This window comes from Eulemur rufifrons, chromosome 3 (genome assembly GCF_041146395.1).
Source record: "Eulemur rufifrons isolate Redbay chromosome 3, OSU_ERuf_1, whole genome shotgun sequence".
Lineage (NCBI taxonomy): Eukaryota > Metazoa > Chordata > Mammalia > Primates > Lemuridae > Eulemur > Eulemur rufifrons.
The window spans coordinates 24,027,944-24,046,886 of NC_090985.1; the positions used below are offsets into that span (position 1 = coordinate 24,027,944).

General features: G+C 49.5%; 1 protein-coding gene across 2 annotated transcripts in view; it reads left to right on the forward strand.

Annotated features, from left to right (window-relative positions):
• The window catches only part of ARHGAP39 (Rho GTPase activating protein 39), a 62,854-nt gene that overhangs the window by 3,660 nt on the left and 40,251 nt on the right, over positions 1-18,943 (forward strand). For both annotated transcript variants that reach the window (XM_069465847.1, XM_069465848.1), the window contains exon 2: positions 16,531-16,956. In XM_069465847.1, the coding sequence (XP_069321948.1) occupies positions 16,531-16,956 (426 nt within the window). The remainder of the gene's footprint in view (positions 1-16,530; positions 16,957-18,943) is intronic.

Here is an 18,943-nt window from a genome sequence, read left to right on the forward strand (position 1 = left end):
CCTTCTGGAGTCACCCTGCCTGGTCCTTCCCTGACACAGTGCCCTGGTGCTGGCTGGAGTTTCCATCTTGGCCAGCAGAATGGGCTCCAGGGTTTAGCATCTGCCTTCACACGTCTCCATATGTTCTTGGTCCCTCAGGTTTCTTCCTTTGGGAATTACCTCTGGTCCTTGTTTTCTCTTACCCTTTCTGGTGTGTAGACTTTTCTGTTTATTCTGGGTAACAGTCACTTATTGATACATACATGGAATATTGGTTTCTGTCGGTACTCACATCTCTATGTTGGTTTTGGGGGTTTCTGATGAACAAACATGTTAAGTTCCAGTGTCCTCTGTCTCACCTGCCTTTTCCCTGTGGTTTTGTGTGCTAATTAAGAAGCGCTTTCCTGACGGAGATCCTGAAGTACATCATGGATTTTCTTCTTAAAGTTTTAAGGTTGCCTTTCCAACTTAGTTAGCCTATTTTCCCCATGGGCAGTCAGCAGCCCCAGCCCTGCTGGTAGGATTCTTGCCTCGTAGTTTGTGAAGCCCTCTGTCCCCTCAAGTGCAGATCTGCGAGGGGCTCTCTGTCCGCCCATCCACATGTGGGGTCCCAGCCTGGACACATACCTTACTCTCACCTTATTCGACTTCCTGTCCACATGTGGGGTCCCAGCCTGGACACAAGACTTATTCGTGCCTTAGTGGACTTCCTGGCGGGTCTTGTCTGGTTTCCCAAGTCCCCCCACCCACTGCTCCCTAGTACTTCTTTTCAAAACTGTTTCAGCTCTTCTTTTATTTGCTTTTCATAGAATTAGTCTGCCCCTTGCCCAAAACAGATATACTATTGGGATTTTGACAGGAGCTGTGTTGAAGTACAGCAGCTTTGGGGAGACCGCCTGGGACATGGCAGTGTGAGTCCCCTGTGCCCCACTGAGGCATCTTCCCTACTTCAGGCTCCACCATTTGCTCCATGAGGATCCTGCATCTCCTGCTGGCTGAGCATGCGGCTGCGTTTGCTTGCCGTGTGCTCCCTCCACAACCGTTCCTAAGGCCTTTAATGTCCCCACCATCTTCCCATGATCTGCGCACTCGGGGCTGATGCCGCCAGGCCTCCTCTGTCTCCTCCAGGGCGTCAGCGTATCAGGGATGGTGAGGCATGGGCGTGAGAAGCTGTAGCCTCCCCCTCACGGTGGCTTTGGGCATCACCAGGCTGTGCCTGGACTGTGCAAACACAGTTCTGGGGTGTGTGTGGGTCACTTGGGCTGGGATATGAAGGAAGAAGCAAATCAGGGAGGGAGGGGCTGGCTGGCAAGAGCCTGCACGCTCCCTGTCCTTGCCTGGTGCGGGTGGCCATGCAGTTGGGGCTAGATCTGCAGGTCCAGAAGAGCAGTTTGGATGTGGCGGTCAGTCCAGCAGTACTGCCAAGGCTCTTGGCAGTGCTGATTGTTTTCTCTGTCTGTGCTTCATTTCTTTTTTCTTTTTAATTTTTTTTGTTTGTTTGTTTGAGACAAAGTCTCACTCTATTGCCTGGGCTAGAGTGCTATGGCAGCAACCTCAAACTCCTGGGCTCAAGCAGTCTTCCTGCCTCAGCCTCCCAAGTAGTTGGGACTACAGGCATGCACCACCACTCCTGGCTAATTTTTTCTATTTTTAGTTGCCTGGCTAATTTCTTTGTATTTTTAGTAGAGATGGGGTCTCACTCTTGCTCAGGCTGGTCTCGAACTCCTGACCTCAGGCAGTCCTCCCAACTTGGCCTCCCAGAGTGCTAGGATTTCAGGTGTGAGCCACTATGCCTGGCCTATGCTTCATTTCTGATCTTTCGTGATGGGCTGGTTCTCAGTAGGCACAAGCTTCCCGTGTTCTAGAAGGTAGGGATGCCCACTGTGCTCAGTCAGAGCAGAGCCTGGCAGGTGGCAAGGGAGGCCCTGAGCTGCTGTCGCCTCCCAGGTGGTGCCCACTGCTCCAAACGGCCCCACAAAGCCCTCATAGCCAATCTGGGTTCATCGTTTTTGTATTTCCTTACTTACTTATTCGTCCCACTAATGAATAAGTTTATTGAGTGCCCACTCAGTACCAGGCCCTGAATTAGGGGGTAAGCACAATGCCCCCACAATCCCTGATTTAGGGAGCGAAGAGGCTTTAAGTAGGGTTGACAGGAGCAAAGAGACCTGACGGGAGCAGTGTGTGGACACTGAGGACAGTGTGGCTGGCTGGAGCCAGTGAGAGGGCGCCAGGGTCCATGGACAGCGCTGGGGTGTCCGGACTCAGTTGCCCTCCTGTTTGCTGGGACCTTTTGAGCTCTGACCACGTGGCTTTACTCCTAGGTTGCTGTCTGTCTCCATTTGTGTATTTTGTGCAGCTGCGAGCAGCCTTCTTGGCGAGGAGTGGGTTTGGTGTATGCCGCTTGGCCTGGGTGTTCTCCATGGGGCGTCCCTAGGCAGCTGGGCACTGCTGGGCACACCTGCTGCTGTACAGAGCCTGTAAGGACAGAAAGGGCAGCAGCCTCACGAAGACAACGTTGCCGGAGAGCAGAGGCAGATCAGAGGAGTGGCGGGAAGACAGACTCCTACTGTGAGAACATAAAGGATGGTGAGGGGGCCGCCAAGGCTGTGCAACCAGGAGCTGTGGTAGGGGCTGCAGCCATGGGGAGGGGCCACTGGCCCCAGAAACAGGGTCTGCTGGGGGCCAGCTGGGGGTTGGAGCCAGCACTGGCTGATGCCATGGAGCCACTGCCATTGTGGCAGACCTCAGATGGCGCCAGTGGCCATTTTACTGCTCCGTCTAGATGGCGCTGTTTCTAACAGCTCCACCCCTACCTCCCTTACATGTTCCTGGACACCGCACCTGCCTTTCAGGGCATCTTGGCCGAAGGTGGGCGGTACAGTGGGGCTTACTGCTCCCAGAGCCTCTTCGCTGGCATCCCTTGGCAAGTGCCCCAGCCAGCTGCCTCTCACCTTCTGGACTCCCTCTAATGGCAATTTTTCTTATTATGGAAATGTAATTCACATACCGTAAAATTCACTCTTTAAAGTGTACTAAAAACTCAGTGGTTTTTAGTATATTCAGAATTGTGCAGTTATCACCATGGTCCACGTCCAGGAGCATGTCCACGTCCCACAGAGATGCCCTGGGCCCATCAGCAGTCCCTTCCCTGCCCCAAGCCCTGGCACTGTTAACCTGCTTTCTGTCTCGATGGATTTGTCTACTCTGGACAATTTAAATAAATGGAATCGTACAGTAAGTGGTCTTCGTGCCTGGCTTCATTCACTCACCACGATGTCCTTGAGGTTTCTCCGTGTTGTAGCATGTGTCAGTGTTCATTCCCTTCATTACTAAATGATATTCCTGTGTGTAGATGGACCACATTTTGTTTATTTGTGTATCAGTTGAAGGATAGTTGGTTTGTTTCCACTTTGGGGCTATTATGAATAATTCTGCTATGAACATTTGTGTACAAGTTTCTGGGTGAACACACATTTTCAGTTATCTTAGGTATTTACCTAGTTGTGGAATTGCTGGGTCATATGGTAACTCTGTACTTAAACTTTATTTTTTTAGGTGTATGCATTGCATGTTTACACTTTTTATTTTGATTTATAACATGTAATTCTATTTCCTTTTGTTGTTGTTGTTGTTGTTGTTGAGACAGAGTTTTGCTCTGTCACCCTTGCTAGAGTACAGTGGCATCATTGTAGCTCACTGCAACCTCCAACTCCTGGGCTCAGAAGATCCTCCTGCCTCAGCCTCCTGAGTAGCTGGGACTACAGACATGCATCACAATGCCCAGCTAATTTTTCTCTATTTTTAGTAGAGATGAGGTCTCACTCTTGCTCAGGTTGGTTTCAAACTCCTGAGCTCAAGCTATCCTCCAGCACTGGCCTCCCAAAGTGCTAGGATTACACGCGTGAGCTATGCACCCAGCCTGTGCTTAACTTTGTGAGGAATCTCCAAACTCTTCCACAGTAGCTGTACCATTTTACATTCTCACCAGCACTGTATAAAGATTCCAATTTCTCCACATCCTCAACAACATTTGTAATTATGATTAGGTTATTGTCATTGCCATTCTAGTGAGTTTGAAATGGTATCTCATTGTGGTTTTGATTTTCATTTTCTTAAAGGCTAATGATGTTGAGTATTTTTTTTTTATGTGTATTGGCTATTTGTCTATATTCTTTGGAGAAGTGCTATTCAGATCTTTTGCCCATTTTTAAATTGGATTATCTCTCATTTTGTTATTGAATTTTAAGTTTTCTTGGTATATTCTGGATTTAAGTCATTTGTCAGATAAATGATTTATGAATGTTTTCTCCCATTCTATGGTTGTGTTTTCACTCCTTTTTTTTTCTTTTAGAAATAGGGTCTTGTTCTGTCTGCTAGGCTGGCACAATCATAGCTCACTATAGCCTTGAACTCCTGGGCTCAAGCGATCCTCCTTCCTCAGCCTCCCGAGTAGCTGGGACTACAGGTGCCACCACGCCTTGCTCATTTTTCCTTTCTTTTCTTTTCTTTTTTTGTTGAGATGGGATCTCGCTATGTTGCCTGGGCTGTTCTCAAACTCCTGGGCTCATGTAATCCTCCCACGTCAACCTCGCAAAGTGCTGGGATAACAGGTGTGAGCCACCATGTCCAGCCCTGTTAACACTTCTTGATATTATTGTTTACCACACAAAAGTTTTAATTTTGATGAAGTCCAATTATCTATTGTTCTCTTGTTACTTGTGCTTTTGGTGTCATATCTAAAGAATCCATTGCCAAGTCTAAGGTCATGCAGATTCGCCCCTGTTCTTTTAAGAGTTTTATAATTTTAGCCCTTATGTTTAGGTCTTTGATCTGTTTTGAATTTTTGTGTATGGCATGAGGTAGGAGCCCCCTTGATTCTTGTGCAGGTGGATGTCCATTTGTCTCAGTGTCATTTGTTGAAGAGACTGTCTTTTCCTCATTGAATGATCTTGACACCCCCATTGTAGGGATCTGCAGGGTAGGGAATGTGCTTTTCACTCTTGCGTCCTTTTTCCCTGGCAAATTGCTCAATGTCTACTTGGCACTCATTATCTTCATTTGGGAAGTACTTACTTGGACAGATTATTGGCTGTCTCCAAGACATCTCCAAGAAACGGGAGCTACAGGAAGGTTGCGTCTGTGCTGACATCAGCGCTCTGGGAATTTCTGGGAGGAGGCCTGTGTTCCCCGTCACCTTCATTCTCAACCTGGGGATCATAGACATCTTTCCTCCTTCCACCTTTGTCACCAAATAGCTTATTATTCCCTTCTTAATTCATTTTAAATACTGTTGTCAAAAAAGTCTTCTTCAGACATAGCTCTGATCATGTGAGCAAGATGCAGCTAAACCTCAGTAACTTCCTGTTGCCTACAGGATCGAGTCCCCACTCCTGGCAGTGAAGCCCCCTGTGGGCAGTCCCCAAAGTCTTACTCTGCACACAGACCTGGCTTAGCAGTTTGCCCCTCAAACACCTAGCGTCCTGTGCCACCCTTTGGCCTGGGGGATTCAGCTGGATCAGGCACCAACCCCAATGGACAAGGTGCGTGTTCTCCAATCCATATGGTGTTCGCCCTTCCCAGCTTGCCTGACAAGGAGCTGATCGGTTGGCTGCGGCGCTGCCACCTGCATGCAGCCACCAGCTGTGTTCTCCTCCTTGTCCTCAAGGTCCAGACCTGGTCAGAGTCTATCGGACACCCCAGACAGGGCCACCCCTCTGTGTTCTGAAGCCCTCACAGTGGACATCTGCCAAGTGTCACCTGTGCCTTGCTCTGGGCAGTGGCTCCCTGAGAGCTAGTGTCCTCTGTGCCATTGTCTGCCCTCTGGTTTCCTGAGCATCTTGGTTCAATGCTGTCCCCCAGGAGGTACCCAGAACATTCTTAAAAAGCTGGTGTCCTGCCCACACTTACACAAGAGTGCACTAAGAAGGGAACAAAACACTATTCTTTGTTGAGAGAGAATTATCCCATTACATTCATTTGAAAGTGCATTTTAAACAAAAATAACAATTGTTATTGCTTCTTTTAGGGCATAGAATGTTTAATTCTGTGCTTTCTGGGCTTCCCTGTGCTCATAAAAATTACATTGGACGTATCTCAACTTTGTTCTGGTAAAACTTAATCTAAAATTTAATGAGATAGGAGAGAACATGAGAGCAGCAGGGCCTGGGAGTGGCGAGGTGATGCCACCTCAGGGGAAAGCCGCCTGCCTGGCGCCTGGGTTTGACTTGTCCTAAGGGCTACAGGCTCCTGGTTCCTCACGCCCCACGGTCCACGGCCCCATTGTCATGTACACCCCTGAGCTCTGATGCAGACCTGCCCTGTCCTGCCACTTCCAGGGACTCAGACCAAAATCTCACCCATCCTGCTCCCTGGGAACCAGCCAGGAGGGTCTGTTCACCCAAGTCAGGTTGGGTCAGCCCCAGCCTCAGGCCCTTCACAGTGGCCCTGCTGCCTCAGTGTCCCAGGCACCCGAGACAAGCTTCCTTCTGGGCTTTGCTTGCAGGCGCCTTTTTGGGGTCTCCCATGGCTGTCCCCAAAGCTCCGTGGTGTTGCTGCCCTATACCTCATCACTCTCAGCAAATGCATCTTCAGAGCCCCAGCAGGTCCCTCTCATGTCCATCATCACTGCCTTGCTGGGGTCTGTGCTGATGTGGCACAGGGCAGCCACCCACTGGGGTCCAGTCTCTGGTGAGGAGGCATCTGGTAGGTGACCATTAGCCCCTGGCTGTTGTCAAGTGCTGCAGGAGGCTGAGGAAGCTAACGTGATAGATGCTGCAAGGTGGAAGAGGGAGAGCGCAGGAGTCATGAGCTTTGGTGGGAGTTTGCTCCACCCTAAGCTTAGCATGAGTGTGGAGGGCATTTGGGTAAAGTGACCAGGTCCCTGTTTTGAGTGTTTCCTCCCTCTTCAGTGAGGAGAGTGGCCTGGATAGGGCAGTGCAGGGGTGAGGGCCAGGCTGCAGGGGGCTGGCAGCATAGCCCCATTCCACACATTGCTGAGTAGCAGGGCAGGGTCTCCAGAGCTGGTGAGGACCCCACAGGTGCATGTGGACATGTCACAGGACAACTGCTTCTGCTGAAAATGGCCTTGGGGTCACTAGTAGTCAGAAATCATGATCACTAGAGATGGCCACTCCTCAGTGGTACTGTTGCTGGCATCTTCTGTGAGGCTTTGTCCTTGTAGTCCCAGGGAGTCCTCTCCTGGCCCATCTGTCCTCACAAGCGTGGTGTCCCCAGATGCCAGCCTAGCACTGCTCTTTGGCCTGCAGCGTGACTGGCCAGAGCCACATGACGGCCTTGCTTTATAGTTGGGAGCATTAGGGGCAGCACTTGGCACCAGGCCTCCAGTCAAGGTTGACACTGGGCAGTCAGTTGCAGGGGCCAGCCCTGAGGTGGGAGTGACAGTCTTTTTCTCCCGTGCACGCAGACCCCGAGAGTCTTGGCCTCTGTCTGCAGCCCTTGTCCCTCTTGCAGTCCCAGAGCTTTTGGAGGAGCTGGGGCCTCGACTTGAGCCCCCACCTGGCAGGCACTTGGACTGCGCGGGGTTGCTGAGTCCCACTGGAGTATACCAACAGCTCGGAGTCGTCCTGGATGTCACTGCCATGGCCACAGAGATGGGCACAGCTTTAGGTCAGTGAGGCAAGCAGCTGCAGGTTCCATGTGCAGGTGTGTGTACTGCTGCCCACCCTGCGCTCCACCCCTCCCAGGACCTGGTTGTCCTTGATCTGGTCTGGAGTCACTGTCTGTTGGTTCTGGTCCCTGGAGCCAGAGGACCCGGGGTGGGGAGGTGGTGAGCTCTCCCACATCCTGCCAAAGCTCTGCCAAAGCTCTTCATGGCCACCTAATCAGTGGCCTCAGGAGGGGGTACTGGGTGGCTTCACAACCATCCTCACCTGACCACCCCCCAACCCCCGCCATTAGTGTCTCCCAGGAGAGGCTTCCTCTGCCCATCCTGGGCCCCCTGCAGCCCCCGAGCCCCAGCCTGCCATGGATTAAGGAGCAGCTGCTGGCTGTGAAATGAGGCAGATTGTCCAGAGTGTATAAGTAACATTTTAAAATACGGAGACTCCTTACTTTTTTTAAAAATAAACTTTTTATTTTAGAACAGATTTAGATTTATATGGAAATTGCAGCTAGCACAGAGAGTTCCTTCATCCCTTGCACCTGGTCCCCCAACTCTTGGCATCTTCATTAGGTGGTACCTTTTTACAGTTAATGAACCAATATTTCTACGTTGTTATTTGCTGAAGTGCATACTTGATTCAGACTTCGTTTAATTTTCCCCTAATGTCCTTTTTCTGTCCCAGGATCATACATGACATTTACTTAGCACATCTCTGTGGGCTCCTCTGGGCTGTGACAGTTTCTTAGACTTTCCTAGTCTTTGATGACCTTGATGGTTTTGAGGACTGATCAGGTATTTTGGATTAGTCTGATGTTTTTCTCATGATTGGCTGGGAGGAAGACCACAGAGACCAAGTGCTATTCCCCTCACATCAAGGCACAACTGTCAGAGGGACTCCTTGCTGTCGGTGTTGATGGTGATTATCTGGCTGAGATCATGAAGGTCCAGCCCTGTGGGTCCTACCTGCCCCTTCTCCTGTCACTGGACAGGGTCCTCCTGCCATGCTTGGTGAGGACTCCGACGACTCCTCCTCCTCCTCTTCCTCCTCCCCCTCTTCCTCCTCCTCCTCTTCCTCCTCCTCCTCCTACCTCCTGCCTCCCTGCTCCCGGCCTGGGGTCCTCCTGGTTCTTCCATCCCTGCTCCATGCAGCTGCTTCTTTTGGCAGCCAAGGGAGGCTCAGAGACGCCTGCCCTGGAGAGTACAGCGCACTGCTCAGTTTTCCCTTGCACAGGTCAGCTGACACATGTGAGTGCAAAATGACATGCCCTACCAAGTCAGGTGCCTTTTGGCATCACTGGTTGTTTTATTCATTCCCAAACCTCATGTGGAGTGTTGGTGACACATCCATGTGTAGCTCACTGCTGGGTGTGGGCTCCCATCATGCAGGGTGCACATCTGGGTGGCTCCTGCTTTGTCTCTGGGTTTGCACACATTCTCACTCCTGCCAGGTTTTCAGCTTCAGAATTGGGCAGCAGATCCTGCGGCGCTGGCTGCACCAGTCGACACCCCAGCAGCCATGGCTGAGCAGGCTTGTCCTTGCCAGCATGTGGCGTCATCAGCTCTTTTTACTTTAACTGTTCTCCTCGTGTTTAGAACATCCCTTTCTGGTTTTGGTTTGCATTTCCCTGAGCTGTGTTTCCTTGACGATAGTTAGCACCTTTTACCTTGAGAGACAATTTGTGAAGTGCTGATCTGCCCAGCTTGCAGTTTGTGGTGGTTCTGAAAAGTTGTGAGCCAGTGTTTTAAAAAACACTTCTGCCCCTTCCATCTCTCCTCTTCCGGATGCATTAGGCATTGTCACTGTGCCCCCTCCTCTCCTCCTGTGCTGCCCGGTGCCCCGTCAGCTCTTCCTTCTGGGTTAGTTTGCTCATATTTAGGTCATTAAATATGAAATGTCTGATTTTGAATCAAAACTTTAGTTTATTGTATCCCAACAAGAAGCAGTGCAATTAATCAAAGTATGTGCCTAAACTATTGACACAGTTTTGCCATCTTAAGGGTAGCTTGTTTATGCCAGCAGCAAAGAAGCATGGAGAGCGAGTGGGGATGAAATCCCAAAAGGCATTTTCCACAAATTGTTGAGAATTGAATATTTTTCCTTGCAAGAAATGGTCCAAACCCTGGAAGAAGTGGTAGTCAGTTGGTGCAGGTCTGGTGAATACGATGGATGACAGAGTTTCCAAGTCCAGCCTCCGTAGTTTAAGCGGCATTGTTTGTGTGACATGTGGTCAAGCGCTGTCTTACAAGAGGATTGGCTTGTTTCTATTGACCAATCTCAGCTGCTTAGTCACAAGCATCCTCGTCATTTCGTCTAGTTGGTTGCAGTAGACATCGCTATAGTCTATTTCATATTTCTTGAAACCATAGTAAATAATACCAGTGCTGGCCCACCAAACAGACACCATTAGCTTTTTTGATGACTATTCAGTTTTGGACTGTGTTTCGGCACTTCTTTTTTTTTTTTTTTTTTTTTTTTGCAAATGGCAAGATTTCATTGTTTATTATGGGTAAATAGTATTCGTGTGTGTGTGTGTGTGTATCACATTTTCTTTTTTTTTTAAATTTCAGGATATTATGGAGGTACAAACACTTTGGTTACATGTTATGATTTTGCCTCACCCAAACTATGATTTGAGGTGTGCTCTTACCCCCTACAATACTCACTTCATCCATTAGTTGTGAGTTTACCCACACCCAAACTCCCAACCCCCAAAGAATATTACTACTGTGTGAGAACCTTAGTGTTGATCAGTTAGTGCCAATTTGATGGCGAGTACATGTGGTACCTATTCTTCCATTCTTGTGATACAAGCCCTCACTTTGGAGGATGGGCTCAAGCTCTGTCCAAGAAAATATAAGAGGTGCTAGATCACTGTCATTTTTTATAACTGAGTAGTATTCCATTGCATACATATACCATATTTTATTGATCCACTCATGGATTGATGGGCACTTGGGTTGTTTCCACATCCTTGCAATTGTGAATTGTGCTGCCATAAACATTCTGGTGCAGACGTCTTTATTATAGAATGTCTTTTGTTCCTTTGGGTAGATACCCAATAGTGCTATTGGTGGATCAAATGGTATTTCTATTTTTAGCTCTTTGAGGTATCTCCAAATTCTTTTCCACAGAGGTTGTACTATCGGCATTTCATCTTTATCCAACCATGGTGCTGAATGCTTGTGATTGTCAAAAAGAATCTATTTTTCATCACACATAACAATACAGGGTAGAAATGGTTCACCTTTATGTTGTGTAGCAAAGAAAGGCAAGCTTCAAGATGATTTCTCTTCTGATGCTCATTTAATTCATGCGGTACCCATCTGTCCAGCTTCTTTGCTGATTTGTTTCAAGTGGTCCAATATTGTTGGAGTAGTAATGTCAAAGCTTGCTGCTAATTCACACGTAGGTTGAGATGGATTCACTTCCACTACAGCTTTCAGCTCGTCATTATTCACCTAGTCTCAGGTGACCCACATGGCTCACTTTCAAAATTAAAATCACCACAATGGAACTTTTCAAACCATCAACGTATTGTGCATTCGTTAGCCACATCCTTCCCAAACAAACACTTTGATGATATTTCAAGCTGTCAGCACTGCATTGGTTCCATGATGGAACTCGCATTCGAAAATAACACAAATTTTTGACTTATCCGTGGTTTCACAAAAATTGCTTTAAAAAAGAACGCGAAAGATAATCACAAGCCAAAACATGTGTTTGAAAGACTGAAGCTATACCTTCACAATAGGAAAAACAAACAAGAAGCATCAAAGTGAGGCCGGGCGCGGTGGCTCACGCCTGTAATCCTAGCACTCTGGGAGGCCGAGGCGGGTGGATTGCTCAAGGTCAGGAGTTCGAGACCAGCCTGAGCGAGACCCCGTCTCTACTAAAAATAGAAAGACATTATATGGACAACTAAAAATCTATATAGAAAAAATTAGCCGGGCATAGTGGCGCATGCCTGTAGTCCCAGCTACTCGGGAGGCTGAGGCAGTAGGATCGCTTAAGCCCAGGAGTCTGAGGTTGCTGTGAGCTAAGCTGACGCCACGGCACTCACTCTAGCCTGGGCAACAAAGTGAGACTCTGTCTCAACAAAAAAAAAAAAAAAAAAAGAAGCATCAAAGTGAAATGTCAGAGCTATCAACTGTTAATCTTAGTGCCTAAGGAAATTGGACATTTCTTACTTAATGACCTAATAACATGTTAATTTCAATGATTTATTTTTAAGTTTTAGATTTTCCACTTAATTCTTTTATGCTTTTCCTTTCTTTGTAGAAGTTCATCTGGTGTGATTTCTTAACATTAATCACAATTTAAATTCAGTGTGCGCTGACTCCTAAATCTGGATCGCCTGTGGTCTATTTCTGTGATTCCTGTTCTTTGTTCTTACCTCTTGGTTGAGACCCTGTCTCAGTTAAAACAAAACAAAACAAAAGGTAGAAACAGGAGAAATCATGAAAGAAAGAAAGATTTATGAATTCAGCTATCTTAAAATAAAAAAACTTTTCATCAAAAGACAAAAGGTAAGCCAGGTGCAGTGGCTCACACCTGTAATCTTAGCACTTGGGAGGCCAAGGCGGGAGGATCGCTTGAGCTCAGGAGTTCGGGACCAGCCTGAGCAAGAGCAAGACCCTATCTCTACTAAAAATAGAAAGAAATTATCTGGACAACTAAAAATATATATAGAAAAAAAATTAGCTGGGCATGGTGGCACATACCTGTAGTCCCAGCTACTTGGCATGCTGAGACAGGAGGATCGCTTGAGCCCAGGAGTTTGAGGTTGCTGTGAGCTAGGCTGATGCCACGGCACTCTAGCCAGGGTGACAGAGTGGGACTCTATCTCAGAAAAAGAAAAAATAAAAAAGACAAAAGGAACCATAAAGACAGTGAAAAGACAAGCCACAAAATAGGAGAGATCTTTGTAACACAAGTAACTAAGAAGGAATTACTATTTAGAATATGTATTTTTCAAAAATACTACTGCAAATAAGTGAGAAAGAAAAAATTCTGATGGATAAAAATCACATGAATCTAGTGAAGAATATAGATGGCTCATGAATATGAGAGAAATGCTTGACCGCATTAATAATCGGGAAAAATTAAAAACCAGATATGTGGGAATTCATTATACTAATCTCTGGATTTTCATGTATGTTTCAAGTTTTCCATTATATATTTTGAAAAAAAAATAAGTAAAAAGGGAGAAAAAGGTAAAAATTGCACCAAATTCCATTACTCCTAGATAACCCCTTTTAATACTTACTTGATTTTACAGGTCAGTGATTTCCTACACAAATATATACATATAAACACATATGTGGCTTTCAAAAATAAAACTATATAACTTTAATTATAAATTGTGATAAACCTTCCCTGTCATGAAGTTTGCATTTGAATTAAAACACACCCCTGTAGGGATGTACCGTTTATCACGCAGACCTCACGGGGATACAATGTATCACTTGCTCAAGGGATGTGCTGTGTAGGCCAATATGAGGGTGCAGATACTTCATGGAAACATTGCTCACTAAATCTTTAAAACTTTAAAGTTTGACACTTTGAAAGTTTCATTGCATGTCATAGTTGAAATAGGCATTATTTTTTTAGAAAAATAATAATGTTTCTTCTAATTTTTTTCCAGTGACAAAAGTAATCTTCGGAACATTTTGGAACACTGGGAAAATACGAATAAAAAAGATACCACCCTAACCCCCCACCACCCGCAACAGAACTGCTAACATGACAAATTCTTTATTATACAGCACTTGTACTAGAAGTTCAACTAGTAAATGTACAAGGAGTGATAGAAATAGATAATTAGCATTTGCCCAACATACAGTAAGGATTGTTCAGGCAAGAATCATCAACGGGTGCTAAAAGTGGTAAAAGTATGATGAGAAACAGGGTATTTATGTGGCCTTATAGTGTCCCCACAAGACACTTATTAGTCACAGAGAGAACAGAGCTGTTACAGTGGGTGCCCCCTTGACCAAATGATTAACGTGACCGTCCTGGGCCGTGCGGCAGAGCCCCACCCACCCTAATATGCTGGGCACAGTCATCTCCTCTGTGACATGTGGGGACTCTGAATAAAACCTGTTTTTTGAAATTTTTTGTAAATACGAAATTGTTTCAAAACAAAAACTTAACATTTTAAAAATAAAAGCAAGAGGGCATGATTAGTTGATCAGTGGCATCCAGAGTGGCACAGTTCCCTTGGGACAGAAAGGTGCTGCCTGGATTTGGCTATCAGGAGTGAGCAAGGCCCCATCGCTGGGTGGACCGCACTGCGGGCTGGGAGGTCAGGTGCAGGGGTGGCCTGCTGTTGCTGGTGCCTGGTGAGATGCTGGATTGAGAAGGATGAGGACATCTGGACAAGAGCCAGGGGTGGCCCCATGCTCTGTGGTTTGCTGGACGGTGGAGTGGGTCTGTAGGCCAGGACACGGAGAGACATGCACATTAAAAGGGCCCTCCGACAGGGAGGTGGGTCAGAGCCAAGCAAGCCAAGGCATTTATTTGGGGCCAGGAGGATTGTTGGCAAATGTGTTTAAGATCAGCAAAGAAATGGGCTCCCCCCAATCAGACACTTTCCATGGAGATGATGACCCTCCTCCTCTGGCCTTTATGACTCCTCCATTGGGGTATCCCCAGGGTGCTCCTTTACCTTCTCCCCCGTCCTTCCTTGTCTCCTGACTTCTGAATGCACCGCTGCTGCGTCTCCATTCAGGTTGAGCCCTCCAGCCCCTTGGTCCTCTCCCCCAGTTGGACACCTGAGCCAGCCCCATGCAAGCCCCTGCCCAGAGTATTCCAGTCCCATGGCCCCACATGGGCTGTCCCTCGTTCACTCCTCCTCCTTCAGCAGGTAGCATGTGGGCTCCTCTACCTGCGGTGCCCTGACACAGAGGAATGGGAGACAGTGCCTGAAGAACAGACATATAGTCTGTTTTTCAGTTTTCTGCACCAGCAAGAAACAGGGACCCAGAGCCTACAGGGCTACAATTGGGGGTGCTGCCTCTATACAGGGGAGGGGCCAGGCTGGGCAGGCATGAGAGGCAAGGATGGCTAGCAGGGTGATGACAGCCGGTCTTCCTGCTAGCCTCTCATGGCATGGCCTTTGCTCCTCCCCGTGGAGTGGTCAGGGTGGGGTGGGGCACAGTCCACCTGTAGCCATTGGTGCCCCTTATGAGGGCATCTGTGAGTGCACATCACAGACTGTTCTCAGGGCAGCAGTGCCCCTGGCCTGGTTTCAAAGGGTAGGACTGAGGTCTTTAAAAGGTGTGTGTGATGAAGGTTGTCCCCTCAGTCAGTCAGTGCCTGCCTACCCAGGGAGAGCTAGGGAAGCAGCCAGCATCTCTTTCTCTCACCTGGTGGAGCTACAGGTGAAACCGCCACACACACCCCAAGCCCAGGTCTGCCTGCCTACCCAGTGTCTACTGGCCTCCCTGCCCTCCCCACACACCTCCCCTTTTCTCCTGGGTCCTTGGAATTAGTACCCTTTTCCTGGAAACAAGACCCCTGACCACCCCAGTTATGGTAAGAACCAGGCATATTACAGAATTACAAGACAGTGGATGGATTGACAGATGATCGGCAGAGAGTGTCCACACTGAGGAGCACTCCCAGCCTTTAAAGGATTTTTATGGCCAGGCGCTGTGGCTCACACCTGTAATCCTAGCACTCTGGGAGGCCGAGGTGGGAGGATCACTCAAGGTCAGGAGTTCGAGACCAGCCTGAGCAAGAGTGAGACCCTGTCTCTACTAAAAAATAGAAATTAACCAGACAACTAAAAATATATATAAAAAATTAGCCAGGTGTAGTGGCGCGTGCCTATAGTCCCAGCTACTCGGGAGGCTGAGGCAGTAGGATTGCTTGAGCCCAAGAGTTTGAGGTTGCTGTGAGCTAGGCTGACGCCATGGCACTCTAGCCCGGGCAACAGAGTGAGACTCTGTCTCAAAAAATAAAATAAAATAAAATAAAATAAAATAAAGGATTTTTATGTCTGTGTAGAAACTTAGAAGCTGCCTAAAAAAATACCAGATGTCACCTGCACCACACCCTGATATCAAACAAATCAGCATTAAAATAGTCTTGTTCTTAATGGCTTTAATTTACATTGTTTTCCAAGTTGTCTTTTTAATTTAAAAACATTAGAAGGTTGAAGGCAGTGGCACCCAGGGAGGGGTCTAAGGGCTGTCAGGGTTCTGGGCCCCCCTACTCTGGGGCCCTGGGAGAAAGCATCTCAGGAGCCCAGCAGCACTTTCTAGCTGGGCCTGAGGCCCCTCTGGAGCCCTGACACAGTGTGCAGGTGGTGGTGTTCCTGCTTTGGCAGAAGGGCTATTTCAGCAGGTACTTGGTGCTCATCTGAGGGACCCAGGCCACAGGCAAGCACTGGGGGCAGGATAGGGCCTGCATGGGGCAGTGTGCAGTCAGAGTGTCGCCTGGGTCCCTCTGAGGACAGGAATCTGCAGCCATGCAGGCATGTCCCCACTCCCTGGAGACTCCCAGAGGGCTGCCACGCTCACCCTCAGCACTGGTCTCTCCAGGGGTTCCCCACCTGGGACTGGGGTGCTCATGAGCATGTAATAGCCAGGATCAGAACTTAGGTTTGGATCTGTTTGATTTTTGTGTGACAGGATTTCCTGCTTTCGAAGCTGGCACATTTGAGCAAAGGTCTGCGGACTGCAGGGTGGGGGCGACAGGGAAGGCGCCTTCTGCCATCAGGGGAGCTGGGATGGGGTTGTGGTAGAGGACAAGGACGACCGGGGGTGGGGGGAGGGAGGGGCGGCGGGTGTTGGGGGAGGCACGGGAGGCCTGGGGTTAGGGGGCTGGGTGCAGGGATGAAGGGTCTGGGTCAGAGGCGAGCTGGGGTGGGAGCAGCTGGTCCTCCTGCGTCCTAACGCCCTCGCCCCCGCCCCTCTCGCAGGCTGGAGTGGGTGGAGATCATTGAGCCGCGCACCCGGGAGCGCATGTACGCCAACCTGGTCACGGGGGAATGCGTGTGGGACCCTCCGGCCGGCGTCCGCATCAAGCGCACCAGCGAGAACCAGTGGTGGGAGCTCTTCGACCCCAACACGTCGCGCTTCTACTACTATAATGCCAGCACGCAGCGCACCGTGTGGCACCGGCCGCAGGGCTGCGACATCATCCCACTGGCCAAGCTGCAGACCCTGAAGCAGAACACCGAGTCCCCGCGCGCCTCTGCTGAGAACAGCCCAGGGCGCGGCAGCAGCGTCAGCCGTGAGGGCAGCACCAGCTCATCCCTGGAGCCCGAGCCAGACGGAGAGAAGGCACAGGAGCTGCCCGGAAGGGTGGGGCGGCCAGCGGCCTTCCTGAGGGAGGAGAGTGGCAGGTGAGGGGCAGGGCAGGTGTGGGGAAAGGGGAGGGCGTGTGGGGGGGGAGGAGTGGGGCAGGTGTGGGCAGGTGTGGGGCAGGTGGACCAGGGGAGGTGAGTGAGACCAGGGCTCCACTCCTGGAGCCTGAATGTCATCTCAGCAGTTGGCTGTGTCAGTGCCACCACTGTCCCCAGCAAGCATTTCCTTGGCTCTGGTTTGGCAAAAGAGATTGGTTGTTCAGTAATAAAGAGTTTTCCCATCTCTCCACTGTCCTCCCATCTCTTGCCAAGATCTGTGTTCACTGCTGGGGTCCCCTGGAAGGTGGTGGGGAGGGTCACACCAGGCCCTCCAGGACTTGGAGCCAGGCTGGCACACTCCCTCCCTCTCTGCTGGGACCTTCTAAGAGTGATGAGAACATCAGTCACCTGGGTTTCCAGGGCTCAGGAGCTAATTAGGTGAGCAGAGCCAGTGAGGAAGGGGGGGGGGGGGGCGGGGAAGCCAAGGAGAAGTCCGGGACTGTTGGAGCCTTGATCCGCTGTCCTTTCCCAAGATCAGCAGCACCTTGCAAAATGGAGGTTTTCTGGCCAGTATCTGTGGGGTTGTGTTTTTGGTACTTTTTTGGTTCTCCCTGCTTGTGGGAAATGCAGATGTGGCCTAAGACACTCCAGAGATGCCACCCTGATGGTTCATGGGACAGAAGGGGTGCTTTCTTTTGGCAAAGCCCACCCTAGGCACAGGGCCTAGTCCATGCAGGTAATGACAACCCCAGCGTGGTGCCTGTGTTTGAGCTGGACTGATCTTCTTGGTATCCCCAGAAGGGAGGTACTGCTGTTCTGAGGCCACAAATGAAGACACTGAGGCTTAGGCTGAGCAACTTGTCCAGGGGAGGCAGGCAGGCATCGTTCTTGGAACACCCACTGTGTCTGTTCAGTCACATGATGTGTTCAGAGGGTGGCACCGTTATCCTTATTTATCCCTGTGAAACACGAGGTTGTGACCTACACCTTGCTGTGGCCTGAACATATTTGGGTGTCTCCCCAAGACGTCCACAAAGACAAACCTTGATCTTCCTGCTGTGGTATCTGTGGCCCCAGTGGTGTGAGGACACCACGTTGGGGTGGGCAATGGCTAGTGAAAATCAAACAGGCCCCTAGATGGGAAGTTCCCGAAAGAAGCCAGGGAAAATCTAAGGACACAATGTTGAGCTGGGCCTGGAGTCACATGGAGCCATCCAGGGGCAACAGATCTCCCCAGGAGAGGCCTCTGTGTCTTACGGGACAGCGAGGGGACCAGAATGGTGAGGACAGGGCAGGAGGGGTCAGGGCAGGTTGGATTTTCCTCTGGGACAGTGAAGACCATGAGAGTGATTGGAACCTAATTTAGACTTTGGGGTTTATTTTGCCCCTGGTGCAAATGACAAGCAATGAGTCTGGAATGGAAACAGACTCATCAGGCAGCCGTTGCAAGAGTTGGAAGTGGCTGTTCTGTGCAGTGCCGTGGAGTGGGGTGCAGGCAGATCCAGGTCCATATAGAGTATAGACAGCTGTCCGTGGGGCTCCTGCATAAGCAGAGGATAGGTCAGTGTGGATACTGGACACAGCATGAGAGGTCTGAACAGGCTTGGGGCGATCTTTTGGAGTCATCTTCAGACAGCAGAGCTTGTCTTGGTGGGAGGCAAGGAGACCCCTGCTCTCAGCAGTGGGAAGAGGTCAGGGTTCAGGGACAGGGTCTGAGAGGAGCTGAACCAGGTGAGTGAGACAAAGGCAGATGAGTGTTGCGGTCATGGCTCATGGCAAGGGCTGCAAGAGGTGCTCTGGAATCTGGCAGGATTGTGGGAGAGCAAGGGCAAGACAGACGCCAATGCAGGAACAGATGGACATTGCGGGCTGGTCAGGTAGCAGGGCCTTCACGGAGCTCGGGACTTGGTCCCTGTGCAGACTGAAGCCTGGCCCCAGGGGAGGATTGGGGACTGAGAGGAGAAGCTGAACTCCAGGCAGAGGGGTA